Source organism: Triticum aestivum, chromosome 2A (genome assembly GCF_018294505.1).
Source record: "Triticum aestivum cultivar Chinese Spring chromosome 2A, IWGSC CS RefSeq v2.1, whole genome shotgun sequence".
Lineage (NCBI taxonomy): Eukaryota > Viridiplantae > Streptophyta > Magnoliopsida > Poales > Poaceae > Triticum > Triticum aestivum.
Window position 1 is genome coordinate 135,872,227 of NC_057797.1, and position 23,063 is coordinate 135,895,289.

The 23,063-nt window shown below is 49.1% G+C and overlaps 2 protein-coding genes across 2 annotated transcripts; one reads left to right on the forward strand and one right to left on the reverse strand.

The window, feature by feature from the left end:
• Positions 1–11,926: 11,926 nt before the first annotated feature.
• Positions 11,927–14,518, forward strand: LOC123187994 (protein PYRICULARIA ORYZAE RESISTANCE 21). Its single transcript, XM_044600021.1, has 3 exons — positions 11,927–12,141; positions 13,176–13,257; positions 13,432–14,518. Exons 1-3 carry the CDS (start codon positions 12,130–12,132, stop codon positions 14,220–14,222), a joined length of 885 nt encoding a protein of 294 aa, XP_044455956.1. The 5' UTR covers positions 11,927–12,129; the 3' UTR covers positions 14,223–14,518.
• Positions 14,519–21,399: 6,881 nt separating this feature from the next.
• On the reverse strand, positions 21,400–22,772 carry LOC123185003 (probable carboxylesterase 18). The gene has a single exon (XM_044597022.1). The coding sequence runs from the start codon at positions 22,589–22,591 to the stop codon at positions 21,542–21,544; it is 1,050 nt and encodes a 349-aa protein (XP_044452957.1). The 5' UTR covers positions 22,592–22,772; the 3' UTR covers positions 21,400–21,541.
• Positions 22,773–23,063: the final 291 nt, after the last annotated feature.

Genomic DNA, 23,063 nt, shown 5'->3' on the forward strand with positions numbered 1-23,063 from the left:
TCTGATACCAACTTGTAACACCCACGATGCGGCTATATCTCCCACGTGTCGGAGCACGACTTAGAGGCATAACCGCACTGTAGGCATGTCGCAAGAGGGGTAATCTTTACACATCTCATGTACTGAATAAGAGAGGGATAAAGAGTTGGCTTACAATCGCCACTTCACACAATACATAAATATAGCATTACATCATCCAGAATACAATCAAGGTCCGACTACGGAACCAAAATAAAAAAAGACTACCCCTAATGCAAAAGATCCCCGATCGCCCCGACTGGGCTCCACTACTGAACAACTGGTAAAAGAAACAACACAACGAACACGAACTTCATCGGGCTCCCACTTGAGCTCAGTTGCGTCACCTGCACGGTTAACATCGGCACCTGCAACTATTTGAAGTAATCTGTGAGTCACAAGGACTCAGCAATCTCACACCCGTGAGATCAAGACTATTTAAGCTTATGGGTAGGAAAGGGTAGTGAGGTGGAGCTGCAGCAAGTGCTAAGCATATATGGTGGCTACCTTACGCAAATAAGAGCGAGAAGAGAAGCAAAGCACGGTCGTGAACTAGAAATGATCAAGAAGTGATCCTGAAACTACTTATGTTCAAGCATAACACATGAACCATGTTCACTTCCCGGACTCCGCCGAGAAGAGACCATCACGGCTACACATGCGGTTGATGCATTTTAAATAAGTTAAGTGTCAAGTTCTCTACAACCGGATATTAACAAATTCCCATCTGCCCATAACCGCGGGCATGGCTTTCGAAAGTTTAAAACCCTGCAGGGGTGTCCCAACTTAGCCCATCACAAGCTCTCACGGTCAACGAAGGATATTCCTTCTCCCAGGAAGACCCGATCAGACTCAGAACCCCGGTTACAAGACATTTCGACAATGGTAAAACAAGACCAGCAAAGCCACCCGGATGTGCCAACAAATCCCGATAGGAGCTGCACATATCTCGTTCTCGGGGCACACCGGATTGTCCAAACTTCCGGTAGGCCAACCCAGAGTTGCCCCTGGTGGCCACCGGCGGCTGACAAGTTGGACCAACACTTAGAGGAGCACTGGCCCGGGGGGTTTAAAATAAAGAAGACCCTTGAGTCTGCAGAACCCAAGGGAAAAGGCTAGGTGGCAAATGGTAAAACCAATCTTGGGCCTTGCTAGAGAAGTTTTATTCAAGGCGAACTTTCAAGGGGTTCCCATTATAACCCAACCGCGTAAGGAACGCAAAATCAAGGAACATAACACCGGTATGACGGAAACTAGGGCAGTAAGAGTGGAACAAAACACTAGGCATAAGGCCGAGCCTTCCACCCTTTACCAAGTATATATGTGCGTTAAATAAATAAGAAATGTTGTGATATCCCAACAATAACCATGTTCCAACATGGAACAAACTTCAATCTTCACCTGCAACTAGCAACGCTATAAGAGGGGCTAAGCAAAGCGGTAACATAGCCAAACAACGGTTTTCTAGGACAAGGTGGGTTAGACGCTTGACATGGCAATATGGGAGGCATGATATGGCAAAAGGTAGGTATCGCGGCATAGCAAAAGAGCGAGCAACTAGCAAGCAAAGATAAAAGTGATTTCGAGGGTATGGTCATCTTGCCTGAGATCCCGCAAGGAAGAAGAACGAGTCCATGAAGAAGACAAACGGACGTAGTCGAACGGATCCTCACAAACGCGACGTTATCGGAACTAACCCGAAGAGGCAACGCCGGAAAGAAGCAAACAACATAGTAAACAACCACCACATAAACATGGCATGATGCACAACCAAGTATGATGCATGTCCGGTTTAATGAGGCATGGCATGGCAAGGTGCACAAACAACACTACAAATTAAGTGGAGCTCAATATGCAATGGAGTTGCATATTGAAGAAAACACCACATGACTTATTTAGTTCTTTCTCGTTTAGGTACTCAACAATATTAAATGTTGGTTAGCATAGCAAAAGGTGAAGCATAACAAAACTATACTATCTAGACAATTTAAATGGGGTCGGATATAACAAACAACAAATCCGGTAAATCCCCATATGCATTTAGCAAATGAAGCAACCATCAATTTAAAACTTCTTGATGTTGTTATCATGATGCGGATGACATGTGCAAGTTTTATGAAAATGTTGATAAGAGCATTATGAAGCATTTGTCACCGTGGCGGAAGCGAAAGGGGTGCCACGGCAACAACAACGAAAACGGTGCCACAACAGCGTTCCGGTTCCGGTAACTCGATTGAGATGCCGGTGGAAAAGAACAAGTGTGAAGGGAGCGTGTCATGCGATGAACGGTGGGGTGCTCCCGGTTACCGGGTTCCCACATGTCGTCGGCATGGCAACGAGGAGGAACAACTAACGTTCACGGGCGAAAACAACAACCAACCATGCATCTCATACAACACAAGCAAACATTCTCGGACGGTCGTCTCGGGGTTATACCTTCGGGGTGTGCGTTTCGAAGCGGAACGAATTCGTAGAGGAAGTAGTCATTCACGGGTCGTCGAGAGGAGTAGTGGTACTTTTTCGAAGAGGAACTTGATGAACCCAACATCTCCAAGGCGACGGTAGTCGTACACGGCAACGGTAACTTGTAGAGTCGTCCATTTCGTGGTACTTAGGTGAATCCACGAGAAACGGTAGTCGTACATGGTTCATCGAGGAACTTGACGTTTCGGCCTGTAGTCGTTCGAGCGTCCGACGGTAAGGGTACTCGGTCGTTTGGAAGAGGTACTTGGGATCATTCGAACTTGCCGGTCTCATTATCTCGAAGGGGTACTTGACGTTCTTAGCGTTTTCGAAGACGACGGTAGAGGTACACTTGTTGTAGGGGTATTTGTTGGATCCACGACAACGGTAGAGGTACAAACGTTCTAGCGGTACTTGTCGGTCCGGTCTTGGTGTAGATGTACATGGCAAACATAGTGGTACTCGGCATCTTGTCGAACCCAAGTGACGGTAGTCGTTCACGGGGCTTGTGACTCACGGTATTTTGGGCAACGGTAGTCGTACACGTCCGTAGATGTTCGGGACTAACAATAGAGGTACTTGGCGATCTCTGAAACATCTTGTGGCGGTTCCTGTCTCGATAGCAAGTCTTGACGGTCCAAAACTCCAGGAACGAAGGTGCACAGAGGCAACAAAATGCTCGGGGTTCTCGGTCATGGCCATGCCAAAACTTCTCGCGGATGGCCGACAAGGACGAGTGGAGGCACGCACGGGAGGTGCTCGGGAGGGCGCCATGGTTCTTCGTGCATGCTCGAGCAGCGAGCTCCTCTCGCTGGGACGCGGTGTAGAAGATGGAGCTCGGGCTCCTGGACGCTGCTCGGGAGGCGCGAAGCAGAGGAGGCCGGTGCCTCACGGGCTGTGCAGGGACGAGGAGGCATTGGGGGCGCTGCTGCGGGCATGGAGGTTCGGCACGGGGACGGAGGCCAGGGCCGCGGGGCGGATCAGCTCCGGGGCGGAGCTTTGAGCTCGCGGCTGCGCAGTCTCCAGGCGGAGGAGATGGACGGCAGCGGCCTACTGGTCGCCGGCAGGGGCAGCTGGAGTCGAGGAAGAAGGAGGCCAAGGCGCGGGGGTGCTCTGCGAGGAGAAGCAAGAGGAGAGGCGGCGCGGGAGGTCTAGCGCGGCGTACGGGAGAGGCAGCGGCGGCTGTGCTAGGCGGCGGAGCGAGGCGCTAATCTTGGCGTGGAGCGGTCGGGAGGAGGACGAGGGAAGGAGAGGCAGCGAGATTGAGAGGACGAGGGGGCGACCCTGGTGCAGCGCTACTCTCTCCCTGTCTCTCTCTGACGCGCACGCACAGGAGGGAGGAAGGAATCGAGCGGGGGAGACGGCATCTGGCGGCGGTGAGGGAACGAGGGAAAAAGGGAGTAGCGATGCGGGAGTGCTAGGATTAGGTAGGGTCAGCTGGGCCAGGAAGGTTTGGGCCGGTCTGGGGTGGGGAGGCCCAAGTGGCCAACTGGGCTCTGCTCTCCCTCTATTTACTCTATTCAAAAACAGCAGAAAAAGAGGAAGAAAAGGGAAGAAAAGAAAAGGGTAGAGAAAGAGTTTGGGCACGGGGATAAATTTCCTGGACTCGCAAAAAATGCGCATGTTCCAAGAAAAATGGAGTGGGCATTTTTTAAAATTTAAATTCAAACTCATTTGATTTAAAATCAAATGGTTTGAATAGGAAGTGAGGGTTAGGAAAGGTCCAAAAATGTTCGGATTTTTGGTGGAGCTCCGGAAAATGGAGAAAGGAAAAAATAGCAAAGTTAGAGGCCAAGAGTTGTGATAACAAAGGCATTGGGATTTTGCAAGTGTGTTACGGTGAATTTCAAATTAAAGAAATATTTTAATATAGCTCCCTACTATCGGGATGATATATTATAAAGAGAAGTCACCCTTCCCTCGATTTAAATAGATCAAAGATCTATGCATTTTATTTAGTTGAGTTAAAAAATGACATGATGACATGATGCAATGCAAATGATGGAATGATGAATGCAACAAACCAACAACTTACACGACGAAACTCGGAAAAACATGGAAGGCGTCTGCAGCTCCGGTCTTGGGGCGTCACAAAAGATGCTCTACAGGTGTCTCCGATGGTGTTTGTTGAGTTGGCATAGATTGAGATTAGGATTTGTCACTCCGTGTATGAGAGAGGTATCTCTGGGCCCTCTCGGTAATGCACATCACTATGAGCCTTGCAAGCAATGTGATTAATGAGTTAGTTGCGGAATGATGCATTATGGAACGAGTAAAGAGATTTGCCGGTAACGAGATTGAACTAGGTATGATGATACCGACGATCGAATCTCGGGCAAGTAACATACCGATGACAAAGGGAACAACGTATCTTGTTATGCGGTTTGACCGATAAAGATCTTTGTATAACATGTAGGAGGCAATATGAGCATCCAGGTTCCGCTATTGGTTATTGACCGGAGATCTGTCTTGGTCATGTCTACATAGTTCTCGAACCCGTAGGGTCCGCACGCTTAACGTTCGATGATGATTTGTATTATGAGTTATGTGATCTGATGTACCGAAGGTTGTTCGGAGTCCCAGATGAGATCACAGACATGACGAGGAGTCTCGAAATGGCCGAGACGTAAAGATTGATATATTGGAAGGCTATATTCGAACATCGGAAATGTTCTGAGTGATTCGGGTATTTTTTTGAAGTACCAGAGATTTACGGGAATTCGCCGGGGGAAGTAGTGGGCCTTAATGGGCCATACCGGAAAGGAGAGAAGGGCCTCAAGGGGTGGCCTCGCGCCCCCCATGGGCTGGTCCGAATTGGACTAGGAGGGGGCGGCGCCCCCCTCTTTCCTTCTCCCTCTCCCTCTCCTTCCTTCTTCTCCTACTTGGACTAGGAAAGAGGGAAACCTACTCCTACTAGGAGTAGGAATCCCCCCTTTGGGCGCGCCCCTTGAGGTCGGCCCTCCTCCTCCTCCCCTCCTTTATATATGGGGGAGGGGGCACCCCATAGACACACAAGTTGATCTTTAGCAGAGTGTAGTGCCCCCCTCCATAGTTTTCCACCTCGGTCATATTGTCGTAGTGCTTAGGCGAAACCCTGTGTTGCTAACTTCATCATCACCGCCACCATGCCGTCGTGCTGACGAAACTCTCCCTCGGCCTCAACTGGATCAAGAGTTCGAGGGACGTCACCGAGCTGAACGTGTGCAGATCGCGGAGGTGCCATGCGTTCGGTACTTGGATCGGTTGGATCGCAAAGGCGTTCAACTACATCAACCGCGTTACTAAATGCTTCCACTTTCGGTCTAGGATGGTACGTAGACACACTCTCCCCTCTCGTTGCTATGCATCTCCTAGATAGATCTTGCGTGATCATAGGTAAATTTTTTGAAATACTGCGTTCCCCAATAGTATCTTCATAGCCCAACAGTCTGGCCCATGTCCAACAGGCCGGACGCCCGAGGACCCCTTTGTCCAGGACTCCCTCAACGCACACAACCAGGAGCAAGAGTATTGTCCTAAGCTTTAGCATCACGCTTTAATGAGAAAGAAAATAATTTGAGAATAAAGTAATAGGGAGTTTTCTCATCAGGAGTAAAAAGAGTGGCTATATCATTCAACTTAGTAAGGTACTAAGATGTGCCACAACAGTTTCAGTTTCATAGCCATGGAAAGGATCAGATTCAACCAAAGTAATTAACTCTGGATTGACAGAGAATTCATAATCCTTATCATCAATAAATATAGGTGAAGTAGCAAACTTAGGATCACATTTCATTCTAGCATTCAGAGATTTTTTATACTTGTGTAATAATTTCTCTAGATCATCTCTATCATTACAAGCAAGAATATCTCTAGTTGTTTCTTCACTCATAACATAACCTTCCGGTACCTTAGGCAATTCATATCTACGAAGGCTAGCTCTAGCAGGTGTTTCAGGAGATTTAGTTTCAAGCTCATCGTCAGATTCAACAACATCATGTTGTATAACTCTAGCAATTTGTTTATCAAGAAATTCATCAAGTGGCACATCATCGTTATCAAGCAAGGCACTAGCATCATCATAAGAATCATTCATAGCAGAAGTAGCATCATCAATAACTTGCGACATATCATAATTAATAGCATGTGGTGGTGTTGCAAGTTTCCTCATAACAGAAGGTGAATCTAAAGCAGAACTGGATGACAGTTCCTTACCTCCCCTCGTCTTTGAGGGATAAATCTTAGTCTTTGGATCCTTCAAATTCTTCATAGTGATAATATGATAATAATTCCAAGTGACTCAACAAATATAGCTATGCTCCCCGGCAACGGCGCCAGAAAAAGGTCTTGATAACCCACAAGTATAGGGGATTGCAACAGTTTTCGAGGGTAGAGTATTCAACCCAAATTTATAGATTCGACACAAGGGGAGTCAAAGAATATTTGAAGGTATTAGCAGCTGAGTTGTCAATTCAACCACACATAGAGATTAATTATCTGCAGCAAAGTGATCAATAGCAAAGTAGTTTGATAGTTTTGATAGTAGTGACAACAACAATAGTAACAGTAACAGTGATAGCAGTAATTTTGTAGCAAGTGTAACAGTGATGATAGCAGTAGTAACTTAGCAAAATCAATATAAATAAATTCGTAGGCATTGGATCGGTGACTTGTTGGATGATATTCATCATGTGAAAGTTATAAACTAGGGCGATACGGCACTAGCTCCAGTTCATCGATATAATGTAGGCATGTATTCCGTAAATAGTCACACATGCTTTATTAAAAGAACTTGCATGACATCTTTTGTCCTACCCTCCCATGACAGTGGGGTCCATATTGGAAATTAAGGGATATTAAGGTCTCCTTTTAATAGAGAACCGAAACAAAGCATTAACACATAGTGAATACATGAACTCGTCAAACTACGATCATCACCGAGTGTGGCCCCGGTTGTTGTCACTCCGGGGTTGTCGGATCATAACCGTAGTAGGTGACTATAACTTGCAAGATCGAATCTAAAACATGGATATAATGATGAATTCATAAACGGTTCAGATCTGAGTTCATGGCACCCGGGCCCAAAGTGACAAGCATTAAGAATAGCAAAGTCATAGCAACATCAATCTAAGAACATAGTGGATACTAGGGATCAAGCCCTAACAAAACTAACTCGATTACATGATGAATCTCATCAAACTCCTCACCGACCAGCGAGCCTACGAAGAAATTACTCACTCCCGGTGGGAGCATCATGGAATTGGCGATGGAGATGGGTTGGTGATGACGAAGAACGAAGATCCCCCTCTCTGGAGCCCCAAACGGACTCCAGATCTGCCTTCCCGAGGAAGAACAGGGCTTGGCGGCGGCTCCGTCTCGTGGATCGCGATAATTCTTTCTTCCTATTTTTTCTGGAAATATGTGATTTTATAGTATCAGGGGGGGTCGTCTGCGGGGCCACCAGGTGGGTACAACCCACCTGGGCGTGCCCTGGTGGGTTGTGCCCACCCAGGTGCCCCTCTCCGGCAGGTCTTGACTCCAGAAATTCTTATTATTGATATAAAAAATCCTCGCAAAGTTTCGTTCCATTCCGAGAACTTTTATTTCTGCACAAAAACAACACCATGGCAATTTTGCTGAAAACAGCGTCAGTCCGGGGTTAGTTTCATTCAAATCATGTAAATTAGAGTCCAAAACAAGAGGAAAAGCATGAGAAAAAGTAGATACGTTGAAGATGTATCACTTTTCCAGCAGCCTTGTAACTAGTGCTATAGAATTTGAAAACCACAAGAAACATGATGATCTGATTGCGGAGGGGCCGGGAGGTGGATCTGACGACGGGGAAGAACTCGGCGGGGACGACGCAGTGATGACGGAATCGGACTGGAGGGAAGGCAGTGTCGTGCTCGGGGACAATGACATGAGCTTGGGGACAGCTACACGACGCTCAGAGATGGTTGCGGGAACTCGAGGATGGCAGTGCGGTGCTCGAGTACGATGAAGGGAGGGGCAGCGGTGGCAGCCGACATTCGGTATTGGCCGACATCAGGATTCTGCGTCATGCATCGCTAGAAGTCTGATCATATCCTTTGCGTTTGGTACTCGCAGATACCGATCTTCATAAACGCTCACCACAGTTTTAGCGAACATTTTCATTTCACTTTATGATTGTATCTTAGGCCATTCGAAGAGTGTCATCCCATGATCCATAGGAGAGTCATATGCAGGCATCCGAAATGTCGCAGAGACACCTTTCGAGAAGTGGAAAAACCCAGGAGACGGATGACATTTCTCCATTTTCAGGAAACCGGATCAGTGGCTTCCATGTTGTCAGCAATTCGTAGAAAACATTCGTTCGGTCATGAAGCGTCGCGGGAACACGTACACAAGAAATGTAAAACCCGGCAAAAAGTAATCTTTCATGAGCTAGTCGTGGCCTTCGATTCTGTTCCCATGAAATATCGCACGACCAACATGTGGCCATGGACGCTTCCTCTTCTTTCCGGTTCATCCTACCCATTTAGCAACCATCAATATTGTCTCATCCTCTTCACCACCCATCATTTAATCCTTGAACTTGGAGCTTGAATCCGACCAGGAATCATCAAAAAACATTTGCTCGGCCATCAGATTCGTCTACACATGATGCGAATCTTATGTCATTTACACGAAACTATTAGCCGCTAAACAAAATCCGCAAGAAAAAGGCTAGATAAATTTACCTTGAGGTCGCGCGATGGAAGGGATAGCGCTATCAGACGACGAAAAAAAGGCATGGGGCTGCGACGACGCGTTGGAGGTCCGAGAACGGTCCAGGGGCAGAGTTGGGATCAAACGAATGCCACACAGGAATGTGAGAGGGGACACAAGGGAGCGCGCATCTTAAAATGTACATTACGCTTTTTTGCGGGAAGCTAATAGTTTCTTAACACAATACAATCACATGTGCTCACAACACGTACATACACTCATTCATATGGACACATTCACACACACCTTATCATTTTGAGCACCTGCGAGATACTACAACATCTTGAAATTGACAAAGTCATCATTGGCGCCTCATAGTGGACGGAAACATCTCTTCTCATTGAACAAACATCGCCAGGAAGCGTGAAATAAAGGCAAAAAATACAAGCAGAAGTGCTAGGTTTAGGATTTAAACCCTAATGGGCTGAGAATACCTTTATCCTTCTAACCATCCAACCATATGTTGGTTCACCATTATGCTAATATTTGAACGGTTGAAGGATCTGCAATATCGCCTTGCTCAACCCTCAAATATGAAGCCTCGCGGGCTTGGTTTAGACCACACTCCAAAAGCTATTGCGATGGAGTGCGTAATATTGACTCTGCTAAAGTGTTGATCAAAATCATTGTAATGATTATTATGGCGATCAAATCTTACATTCTTAAAAAAAATAGCCTAATTATCTCAACATGCGAAGTGTTCACCTCAACGTCCCACTAAGATCGTGCATTTAAGTCTTCTCTCTCACTAAACCATGCACAATCTAACACATAAGCAAACTTATACATTACAATTTATGTTTGCATTAGTCTATGCTTGTAACGATGCCACATCATACATGCATTCTAGTCATCCTTCATATTTTTGTTCGAAATGATATTTTTCACAGTAATTCAAAAGTTTTAATTATATTTTTAGAGACTTTCTTTATTAATTTCCAGGCTTATATTTTGTTTTCATTGGATTTAGTTATTTTTTAGCAACTATTTACATATTTTTTTAACAAAGTTATCGCAGCAACGCGCTGGGTATCATCTATCATCTATTTGATACAACGACTCTACTGAAGTAGCGATCACGAGAGGCCGAAGCTATATAAGTACTCCCTCGGTTCCTAAATGTAAGTCTTTGTAGATTTTAAAATAAACTACATACGAATATATATATATATGTTTTAGAGTATTTAGGAACGTAGGAAGTATTTGTTTGCATACGCGCTCTCAAACGTTCATTCACACCTGTAAAGCGACAGGCCGAAGCACCGACACAAACCCATCACGGGCGAGGGAAATGAAAAATGCCCGCGAGGCACATGTCCGGTAGGTGGCACGCAGGCGCAAACGCCATGAGAACAGGCCCATACGTGCACGCCGCCGCCACGATCCTATCCCCGCAAGCTCGCCCGGTGGTTGGCCCTCGCTTAGCCATGGCCTGGCCGCCACCGCCACACATGGCGAACGGTTTTGCATCTCGCCCCGCTTGCAGACTGCACGTTAGCCGGCACCGGGTTCTGGCAGCATTGCTCGTACTACCACACAGTTTTCTCTCTCAGTTTAAGGATCAGCGAATGATTGTTTGGATTTTTCTCCATGTGAGGGGGGCATCCACGGAGCGTCGGAAACTACACCCATTCCTGGCTGCAGCCGTCTCCGGTGGCATCTTGCTTTGGAAGGGAAGTGGCAATGACATCGGAAGGTTCCCAGCGTTGTTTTCTGGCGAGCTCACGATGAATTGCACATGAGTTGTGCAGCACTTTGGAGGGGAAAGGCCATTTCGCCCGCCGAAGATCGCCGTGCGTATGATCGATCAAAAGGCACTACTCCTAACGTACCACCATTATTTATTAAATAACTCCTCTGGTTGGTGGCCTAATCCAATAATCCAATCACGTTCGCCTCTATCTACAGCCCATTAGCTAGCAGTAAAATAATCACCAGAAACTTAACCCCACGCAGAGATTTCCCAGAGCCAATTGAGCAAGACAAGCAGCGTGCTCCCTGCGCCGCAGCACCAGAGCGCCCAGGCCTCTCGCGCAGGAGGAGTCCGGTGAAATGTCGCGCCCAAAATCTCCTTAGTTTTCTTTGCTGCTGACATGGTGCTCCAGCCACCTCCGTTCATCTATCGGCATTTTTCGCGCACTTGCACCCGCCGGGTGCACACTTGCCCCCGGTGCACTGTCGCCGTGGCAGCAGGAGCGTGATCGTGTCACGCGTGCCGGTGAGGTGTCGAAATCGACGGCCGCCTGGCTTGGCTGTGCCTCTGGTGCTGACAAGCCTGGCTGGCCGCATGGAGCAGACGGCCCCGCTCCCCAGGGCTGGCGCTGGCGCTGGCTAGACAACAAAAACGCAGCACACATCACTAGCGGTTCACTTGCCACCACTGAACGTCACTCGCTCGACCTGCTCTAGTGACACTAGCAAGTGGAGCGTAGTCAGTATCATCAGTAGCATTATTATGAACGCCTTTGTGCGTAGTATTCGTGTAGAGCGGTGCTGGAGGAGGGTGTTCGCCGTTTGTCATTTCTCTGGGTCTAGAAGTGGGGTGGGTGATTTGATTTGGCGCGGCAGGTGGTGGTGCCGGTGCGTGCCCGACGCAGGCGGGAGAGGCACAGCCCACCGACTAGACTGACAAAATGTGCGTGTACGTACTCCCACATGCCGCACAGCTAATACGGGTCGGGTCAAAGAGGACCGGAGGGCCCGCCCGTCGGTGTGCCGCCAGGGTTGGTTGGTGCCCGCGCCTGCGCCTGCGCCTGTGCGTGCGCGGCCCTCTTAAAACGCCGCACCCACCACCGGTCTTCTCATATTTCTTCCCTCATCCTCCTCTCTCTCTCTCTCTCCCTCACTCACCCCAGAGCAGAGCACAGGCCTCCTCTGAAGGCTGAAGGTGACGACCACGCCTCAGGCGGCGCCATTGCCATGGCGGACAAGGTAACAACAACGCCTGGCCTAGCCTGCTTCTCCCCGGTTCCCCTCTCGATTCACCGCGTGCGTGGGGTGGGGTGGGTGCGCGCGCGATCCGCACTCTGAATTTCGTCCGGCCCGAGAGTTCGTTTCTTTGAAATTCGTAGGCCCTCTTCCCTAGTTTATGCCATTGATCTATGTTCCGCTTCTGTGTTCGCCGCTCTTTACTAGTTCACTTGGCAACGAAGCTGATCTCGGCTCCTCTTGTCCAAACCAACTGTCATCTTCGTTAGAGATCGACAGTGGCTTCATGAACGACGCGACGCCATGTTTTCGTCTGAATCCCCACAAGTCGTCGGAGTGCCGAGCACTCAAACCAGAAACGCCATGAGAAATGAAGTTCGCAGCAGGCAAATATCTCTCGGGCTCATTCTCGAAAAAAAAATATCTCTCGGGCTCTGACCACAAACTCCCGTCCCTATTTTCTGCGTGTGATGTCACTCCTTTCCTTTTCACCCACCGCTTTGCTGCCAAGATCAACGCGCGTTTCCCTTTTCGTTGCCAACTGATTTCAACATCATCCTCTGAACCAAACTGGAAAGCGAGCACAAAAGCCCGTCGTTTTCTCATAATAGATGCGTTTGTTTCACATTTCAGTGGCACAAGTTTTCCCACTGAATTTGTTGTGATGAAACGCTTTGCTCAATATTCAGTGTTAGGACAGTTAATGGATTAATACTACCACCGGTAAACTGTAACAAGCATTGAGTCGAATATTTAAGAAGGTCATCTGTAATTTGTAAACGCACTGGCTGAAGAATTGGCGGCAGTTGGTTCTCTTCTGATGAGAAAATTAAGAATTTTCCAACTATAATCTGAGCATGTGAGTGACACAGCGAGTCCTTCCTTCTGGAAGGCACAGTATATAGCTCAGCCTGGTACTCCTATTAGGTACAGTTAACTCTGAATTAACAATTGTCAAGTGTGAGACTCACACCTGGATCTACTTCTAATACTCAGCTGCATTTACCTTCATTTAACCCCCCTCGATCTCGTCGCAGATCTCCACGGTTGTCCTCAAAGTTGACCTTGAATGCACGCGATGCTACAGGAAGATGAGGAAGGTCCTCTGCAAGATCCAAGGTAACCTATTAACTCCCGTCCGTCACAGATCAGTCAATCACCCATGCAGAGAAGCCGCTATGGCCTCGTGGCGGACCGCCGCTGACACGCGGGCCCACGTGCATGCGAAGTTACGGTGGGCGGGCCAGCGTCGTCAACCTCATGGGCTGACCGTGCATGGATCGTGTTGTGCAGACAAGATGAACATCAAGACCATCTCCTTCGACGAGAAGAGCAACTCCGTGACGGTGTCCGGGCCGTTCGACCCCGACAAGCTGTGCCGGAAGCTCTGCTGCGAGGCCGGCCGGGTGATCAAGGAGATGCATGTCAATGGCAAGGAGCAGAAGGCGGACAAGGACGGCGGCGGCGGCGGCGGCGAGAAGCAGAAGGCGCCCAAGGACGCCGGCAAGGCCGAGAAGGATGGTGGGAAGGCGGAGAAGCCCAAGGACGGCGGCGGGAAGGCCGACAAGGAGAAGCCCAAGGACGCCGCGGCCGCCAAGCCGGAGAAGAAGGTCAAGTTCGACGACGCGCCGCCGGCCACGGACGCGAAGCCCGGCAAGGCCATGCCGCCGCTGCCGCCCGGCATGAGCATGGCCGACCTCGGCCCGCTCCTGGAGAAGATGAAGCAGGCCAAGCAGCAGGGCGGGGGCGGGCCCCAGCCACCGCCGATGATGGCGCCGCCCGTGGCTGCGCAGGGGGTGGCCGTGCCGTCCATCTGGCCGGCGCCGGCCGGGCCCATGTCCTACAGCTACGACCCGACGCCGTACGGCCAGCCGTCGTACTACGGCGGGGGCTGCGGCGGTGGGTGCGGCGGGGGGTGCCAGTGCTGCAGGCCGCCCGTGCCGGCCGGCGGGTACTACGGCGTGCCGGTGCACGACCACCAGGGGTGGTACCACGGCAACCGGCAGCCGTACTACCCGCAGCAGCAGCAGCAGCAGCAGCCGTACTGCGGCGAGGACCCCAACGCCGGGTGCAGCGTCATGTGATCGGCAGGCGACGCGCCATGGACAGAGGCAGAGCAATCAGGCATCGGGCATCAGTCATCAGTGTGTGTGGTCACTCTCCCGTACTCACTCATGGCCTGCGGTTAAAATTTTCCTTTTCTTTCTTCCTTCCGTGTCGTGGGTTCTTGTTTATGTCTAATTAGGCGTTGAGTTGTGCATGTGAACAGAGAAGTTGTGCTGTTGTGTTCCTGGTGCCTAGCTTGTTTCCTTAGTTGGTTCTTGTCATGAATGAATATATTTATACCAGTAATTAAGTACTGTAGTTTATTTGGATGGAACGAGTTGACTACTCTTAATTCCGATCTCGAACGTGCGATGATCATGTGCACACTTGATCAAATCAATGTGATGTTATGAACACTCGCACACAAAACACAGCGGCTCTGTTCTCGCTCGTGAGCTGAGGGCAACTACCACGCACGACCTCAAATAAACTCGTTCTGTCCGGATTTCATCCGTTTGAATGTAGCAATGAGGCATGTCCACCCAGATTTAGGTTTGCGTCAGCTGGGTAGCAAAAATAGTTTAAATTAAACATATGTTCAAAATAGTCTTTTATTATAATTCATTTAATGTTTTAGAAATATCAGAGCCTTACAAAACCACTTAAATTTGTGCACACGAAAAGAGATTAAACCGATAGATCTATTAATTGTCAATGTGATTCCACATATACTCAACCAAGTCATCTTGCAACTACGTATGAGTGTTTCGATCACGCAACTCACGATGAAATTGGACAAACTGTTCAAAGGTTGCAGGAGGTGAGTGCTCAGGCTCAACATCTCACCCTGGAAATCAAACTCTTGGTCGTAGATACTGCTATCATGCTCATCCTCAACGATCATGTTGTGTATAATCACTCAAGCATTTATCACCTCCCAAAGATTCTGGGTGCTCCATGTCAATGCAGGGTTTCAAACAATACCCCATCGAGACTAAAGCACACCGAATGCACGCTCCACATCTTTCCTGCATTTAGGCAAACCTCTATCTCTTCTCAAGGATTGGGTATGGTCTTCACAAGAGTGGACCATCAGCTAGATAATATCCCTTGTTGTAATGGTCGCCATTGAACTCAAAGTTGACCTCCAGGCACTGGCCTTCTGCAAGCCTTGCAAACACTGGAGAATTCTGAAGAACACTAATATCATTGTGAGAACCAGCCATGCCGAAGAAAAAATGTCATATCCACAGATCTTGTGAAGCCAGAGCTTCAAGTATGACAGTGGCACCTTTCACATGTCCCTTTTACTGCTCCTGCCAAGCAAATGGACAGTTCTTCCACTTCCAGCGCATACAATCGATACTACCAAGCATGCCCGAAAAGCCCCTCTCGACATTAATCGTCAACAACCTCTCTATATCAACGAGATTTGGTTTTCTTAGGTATTCAGGACCGAACACTGCCACCACGGTCTTGCAGAAACTATACATTGAGAGGAGACATGTGGACTCACTCATACGCACATACTCATCCACAAGATCACCGGGAATTCCATATGCAAGCATGCGAATAGCCGCAGTGCATTTTCTGATAAGAGAAGCCAAGCTTGCCAATGGCATCCTCTTTGCATTCAAAGTATGGGTCATATGCAACCACTCCTTCCCGAATACGATTGAACACATGCCTCCTCATTCGGAAGCGGCGACAAATTTGATGCGGTTTATAGAGTGCGGTGCTCTCAAAGTAATCGGAATAGAGGAGGTGGTGTCGTTTCTCCCTATTGCGGTTCAAGGCCAAGGCATTCCCGGGGATTGATCCCCTGAACCGAGGCCGCATCCTACTGATGTGGTCATGGACGACCAATGCTGCCACCACGATGTTCTCATCATCCAAGGACGAATCATCCGATGAACAAATGAAGTTGTGAAAGAAGTACTCATCTCCGCTATCCATGGTACCTTGCAAGCAAAGCGTCGAACACCTTGCGGGCGTGGTGTAGACACGGCCGGAAAGGGCACGTCGAGGCCGTTGGTTCGCAGCAAGGTGGACGACCGCGGGCGAAGGGCAGAGCGACGACTGGGGAGGAAGAAAAGGGGCTGCTCCACCGACGGGCAAATCAAGGTGGTGAGACGGGCATGGCGGCGGCGATGGCGAGGGGCCGAGGGCGGAGCGACGAAAAGGGGAGGAAGAAATGGGGTTGCGTCTCTGACAGGTGGGCTAGGGAAGGACAAGGGCGCGCCCCCCGCCTGTCGTGCGTTGTCCATTTGGCCGCAAACGCGACCCAAAATTTGGGCTGGGAATGGATTGAAAGCGGATCGAAACGGACATTTGTCCGTTTGCTTCCGCGTGTTGGGCCGCAGTTTGTACCCGTTTACCCCCAAACAAACGCGAGTGGGCGATTTGGGGTCGTGCGTGGAGTTGGCCTAAAATTGTGAAGAATTTGTGTGGCATGTCCTGATCAATGCGTGATGTTCTGGTGTGTGTTTCGGTACGGCTATGCGTGTGTTGGTTGGTCAGATTTGCTTGTCTGGTGGATCAGCTAAGTCTGATCAAATCAAATAACCAATCAATCATGCAGTCAGGCTGGTCACACACAAAAGGCTCGTGCATTATCATGCTGCCTCCGGGAACAAGAACTCGTGGATTAGCTTAATCAGCTCACAGCCTGATACAGCCGAAAAGCGGAACGAAATCATATGAGAACTAGATCATTAATGGCGCGCGTTGCTGCGCCCGTTCATTTTAAATGTTTTATGATAGAGATATGATTTTTCTGTAAATACAGGGAGACCAGATAAACTATGGAAAATGTTAAAATAGACTAAAATTATTTGTTTCATGAATGTTTCCCTTTTTATGAAAGATACTTCTCTCAGAAGTAAGTAATAACCTAATCTGGATGCTCCTTAAGTTAGTATGAAAATTCTTCATGAAAAAGGTTTTGGGATTAACCACACCAAGAGCCAAACATGCCACAAACTCTGTAATTTGGGAAGATCTCCGCTGAACATACATGTTAGGTATATGGTAGGGAGCAACACAGTGTCCAGTGGCAATCATAATAAGGGCTGCATTTGGATCATTCTCAGTTAGGAGCGTTATTGGGACCTGATCACACACAAGAACTACCATGTTGGCACGCGTTGCTACGCCTATCATTTTTTGGGTAAAATGGTAGAATTTTCTCTAACTATATGAAGTCATAATGCGGTAACGTTAAATTACGTATAGACTGACTTGAAAAGCTTAACTAAAGGTCAATTTGAGTTTGCAGCAGGACCATGCAATGCCATGTCATGGACATGCACACAAATTTAATCTTTACATGAACCCTTAATCATACAATGAGGCTTTTAACAATTGAGGGCACTCAATTTAATTTATGTAGACAGAGAAAAACTATAATTTTTTTGAATGGGTACAACAAACAGACCATCGTCTGATTCTATTTTCTTACTAATAAGTAAAAATTATAGTCAAAGTTATGTGATGAAGACCAAAAAAGTCAATGTGCGCCTTATATTTTGGGAAGGAGGGAGTATTAGTTTGGCTCAACTAATTTGTGATCAGGCTTCAACCAAGTATACTGAAGAAGTGACTTCATAAATGCTACATGTATATTAATTCAAACAACAATGTTTAAAAGGACAAGATTTAATAGAGAACACATTTATGCTATAAATTTTTCTTTTTTGATTTCTAAGAGGATTAACTAATTCCGGTATAGTCATGGACTATGTGACGGAATTTGAAAACATGTATGTCAGAAAGCACCTAGAGCTTGGAATCAGAACAAGGATAGGAGATGTGCTTCCTGAAGTCTCGGGAGATTATGGTTGATGAGTAAATGAGCCGCAATTCCACTTAGCATGTCGAAGATATGCACCTCGAATTCCTTGGATCTGAATCATTACAACAAAATCATGGGAAAGCACTTCAAAAAATATAGTAGCAGTTTTGGTGTTCTCACTGAAAGCTGTGTGATTTTTTATATTTTTCTAAGCCCAATACGACCAAAAAATGAAAGAATGGCAAGAGCTGCAAGTGCACGAGCTTAGCAATGCATAGTCATGATGCTGCCACTATACCTTGAAAGAGGAGCTTCAATTTTTCCATAGTGCGCCAACATTTAGGCTGAACCAAACCATCAAAGGAAGGCTATACAGAAATAAAATATGTGGATTTCATTGGAAATGTATTTGTGCAAAATAGCAACTGTTCTTATTGTCAGGATGGGCAAGCCCGCCATCAAAGGAAGCATGTCACCATACTGACAATATTTTTGACAATATAGATCCTAGTAGTTGTTGCTGGATGGCACAAATGATTCCATTATCCGGTGCATACTGAAATAATCTTCTCCGTCACATTTCCAGTAGCATTTAGAAGTGCCCCCGGGCCCTGACTGCATTTGAAAAGGTCAAATCTTTCATGATAAGCTGAAGCCAATATTTAAATTGGAAGGTTATGCTGGAATCAAAACAAATTGAAGATCAAGACAGTGTCCAAGGTAGCACCCAAGATGTTTCCACAAGACGAGGCGCAGAACATACAGAAGGTCAGACAATTTTATGTGTAACCAATTGAAGATCCAAGTCAAATCACTAGCATTTACTTGGTTGCATATTACAATCTCTCACCAAATGGTGTGAGCACAAAGAGAGAACTCATCGTTGCTATGAAGCATTTGAAAATAGCAAATTCAGGATATAGAAGGCACTGTCTTGCTCCTGCTACTACACGTGACATAGAATGCATAAGAAGAAACGGATGCTTGTGCTATGAAAGATTCAAAAGTGCCACTAAATATATAGAAAAAAACATGAAAATGCAAGTGCGATTAATGTTGTTTCTGGAGATGTAGTGGAGCATGATGGAAAAGGGCGTGAAGGGCAGGAGCAGCGTCAATCTTGGCCTTGAAGATGATGAGGTGACCGAGGTTGCTCGTGGGAGTAATAATACAACATAATGAAGTTTCTTATAAAAATATACACAATGAAGTGCAAGCGGGCTCTAACCATGATAGTGGTAGTATCAGAGGACCATCAGAACTTTGAGGCACATAGGGTCATCATCGACGGCCAGGGCCTGCATGCCGACTGGGAGCTGATCCCTCTCCCTTTCCCTGTTCATCAAACCCTTCTTGGCCTCCATCATTATGGCGGCCATTAGCATCCCACTAATTCAGAGCAACCGAATAATCAAGAGCAAGAAGAGTCAAGCGCTCAACCCCAACACCACCTGAACACAACCTAAATTACTCACCGAAGAATAGGAAATCAGGGGCAAAAAATCGCAGGTGGGTTTGGATTTCGGCGCACCGTTGGAGAAGAATCATCCACCACGCAAGTAAGTCGATATGCTCGAAGCGGAGTGCCCGCGTCTACCTGGCCGGAGGAGCCGTGCTGGTCACTATCTCCTCCTTCCCCTCCTAGAGTCGTCGCTCTTCCTTTTCCACCACCTCCCTCATCTGCACAAATCCTAACCTATATGAATCAAGAGGAGGCACCTATTTGTTCACAAATCCGAGATGAAGCACCAATCATACCTCTAGCGTGGAACGAACGGATCATGGAAGATCTTGCTGACAACATGGTGAATTGGCTGCAAAGGTGAAGACGATGCTAACTGGTTCGAGGGTGGCTCAACTCCTGATGTGTTCCGCGACTCGCCCTGACCATCCTCGCATTTTTGGTAGCCTATATCCATCTCTCTCTTGCGGTGACGGCAGCAGCGGTGAATTTGGGAGAGGTGGGGTTGAGACGTAGGGTAAAGGGAGGGGAGGGGAGGGGAGGGGAGGGAAGGGGAGAGGACGGGGGCGTATCTGTACCGTTCTTTGGGGATCGGATGTTAACTCTACCAGCAAAGGAGGGGCCTCCGATTTTGTGCCAGGAATAGCGGCCCACACCACCGGAACAAGAAGCACATCGGACGCCCAAGAATGATCACGATGTGCAATTCGACGGCCAAAATCAGTAATGGCCTGAGAGAGCTCCTAGGGTGCACAGCTATAATGTTTCTAAATGTTCGGGGGAGAACACGACGAGCTTTTCATCAGAGAAAGGGGTCATCATGGAAGGAGGCCGCTGGCGTCTCTCACCTTTGGAGGCGTAAAGCTGGTCTGGGCCCTTGTATCGTTGGAAAGGCAAATGTCTCCGGCCGGAAGCCCCGGCTACCTAGGCCTCTTTTGGTTCATAGGATAAGAATATTATAGGAATAGGAATTTTGTAGGAAATAAGATGGTCATGTATCTCAAATCCTATGAGTAGGAATAGGAAACGAGATGTCATTTGATTGACACCAAAGAATTTTCCCATTGAGTCTAGGCTCATTTTTATTTTCCTATGAAATACGTAGGATAGGAACCAATCCTATGTAGGAATAAAAATCTATTCCTACGAACCAAAGGACTCTAAAGCAAAAAATTCTATAAAAATCATATCCTCTAAAATTCCTATAAAATTCCTCCAAACCAAAGGAGGCCTAAACAGGCTTCTGTTGAGAATAAATGTCGGCCTCCTTTTCCGGTGCTTGAGCAAGCTGCTATCTCCCGACAGGAACTCATGACAGCCACTTAGCAGAGATCTTTCTGTATATCCTATATTGAATTCTCGATGCATCTGAAGTTGATTCAAATCCTGAATGCCTGACAATGAAGAACAGCTCATCGCACAGCCACGGACGGACACAGCATCGTGCCGGTGCTGCCACTGCGCACACGCGTGCTCTGTGCCGGCCTGCCGGGACACGGGCGCGCGCTCTGGCACTGGGGCGGTGCACTGGCGCGCGCCCACGACAAGGCGCGGGGCCAGCGCGCGGCGGCCAGAAGCGCGGGCGCCGAGAATGCTCCGGCTGGATATGCCGCGGCGGGCGGTGTGTCATTCTCTTCAGATATTCCAGCGGAGACTGGTAGCTCAACTGCTCAAGATGCTCGGCCCATGCTGGCACTCGCCAAATCGGGGGCCAACGTACAGTGGATCTGTCCGCGTCGTCGCACCATTACGGTCTGGGTCGCATGGGCGGGAACCTCTCGTGCCTGGCCGCCTGCTCCGTGACAGGAACGCCGATACGTACGACCAAACACGACCCTGTTTGCGCCATGAATGCCGTTCATCGCGCTGTCGACGCTTGCGTCCACTCGAATTTCCTGTTTTTTAGAACCAACGAACAACTCGTTCACACGATCCACACCGTGCCATGCAACGCAATCAGTCACTAGGAACCGGACATGTTCATCATCAGTGCATCGCATGTGCCTCAAGTTCCGTCGTCACACACCTCACAGCTCGAAGAATCAACACTTTACCAAAAATTCTAAAAAAAAATCAGTCACACTGACTGAACTGCAAACCAACTACGAACCAGTGGACAGTGGACACTGGTCGTTCACTGGCGCGTCGAGGTGTTCGGCAGCCCGCCGGTTCACGAACTCGGCCACGTCGGCCAGCAGCCTCTGGCTGTCCGGGAAGCCGTCGAACACGTAGAACGCGTGGATGGCGTCGGGGAACTCCGCGACACGGACCTCCTCGGCGCCGGCGGCTCGCAGCGCGTGCGCGTACGCCCTTTGCCTGTCCTGGTGCACGTCCCACCCGCCCACGCACACCAGCGTCGGCGGGAACGCGCGCCACCTCCCCGCGGCGGCACCGTCGCGCTGGATCGCGGCCGGCACGTTGGCCGACTCGTGGTCCCGCGTGGCGCCCGGCGGCAGGAACGCGCGCCACAGCCACGCCAGCCGCTCCGGCGCCCCGAACGGCGCGTGGCGGAGCCGCTGCTCGGACGCGGTCGCCGCCTCGCCGCCGAAGAACGGCTGCAGCAGGACCAGCCCGGCCACGCTGCCCTGCAGGCGCGCGGCGACGTGGTGGGCGACGTTGCCGCCCGCGCTATCCCCGGCGACAAAGACGGCGGTGGGGGGAGACGGCAAGGCGCCCCCGGCGCCGGCGAGTGCCCAGCGGAGCGCCGCCTCCCCGTCGTCGTAAGCGGAAGGGGCGCGGTGCTCGGGCGCGAGGCGGTAGTCCACGGAGGCGACGACGGCCGGGATAGACGCGGCGAGGCGGCGGCACAGAGCGTCGAACTGGGCCGTCGCCACGGAGTGGAACACGAAGCCGCCGCCGTGGAAATATACAACCACTGGCAGCTGGCTCTGGCTGCCGCTAGCGGCGGGCGCTGGAACGAACAGGCGGACGCGGAGGTGGCTGAGGACGGCGTGGTCGGTGGACGAAACGCCGGCGGCATCGGGCGCGGAGCTAGGAGGGACGGTGCGTTCGAACAGGGAGAGGAGGGAGCGGTTGACGGTGCCGTCGGCGCGGAGGGACGCGGAGTGTAGGAATGAGGCTGCGCCCACGAGCAGGCGCACCCGCCACGGCAGAGGGGGCTTCCCCGGCGGCGGAGAATCCGACGACGCCATCTCTGCAGCTCAGTTTCCGGCCGTCCGGGTGCCGCTTGGTCCTTGGAGTTTGGTGGCGATAAGGTTTACGAGCAGACACCGAGTGTTTCTTATACTGTACTCTATTGGCGCAAGGAGGAACCGAACAATCTCAAGCTCAGTGTCAAGCTTGCATTTGCCAACTAATCTGATGGGGTCTTGCCCACCTAATCTTCTCTCCCTCACCTTATTTCTATCCAATGAAAACCTGCCAGCTAGACCAGACCGTAAATTCTGTAAAAAACTATCCGTGCGTGCATTGTTGTGCATTTGCTGATTACGTCCAAGGCAGAAATACTAAACGTACAAACAATTACAGTATTTTACAGACTTTTTCATCTAAAGGACCAATCACAAACATGCCCCGAGTGTTTCTTGTACTGTACTCTATTGGCGCAAAGAGGAACCGAACAATCTCAAGCTCAGTGTCAAGCTTGCATTTGCCAACTAATCT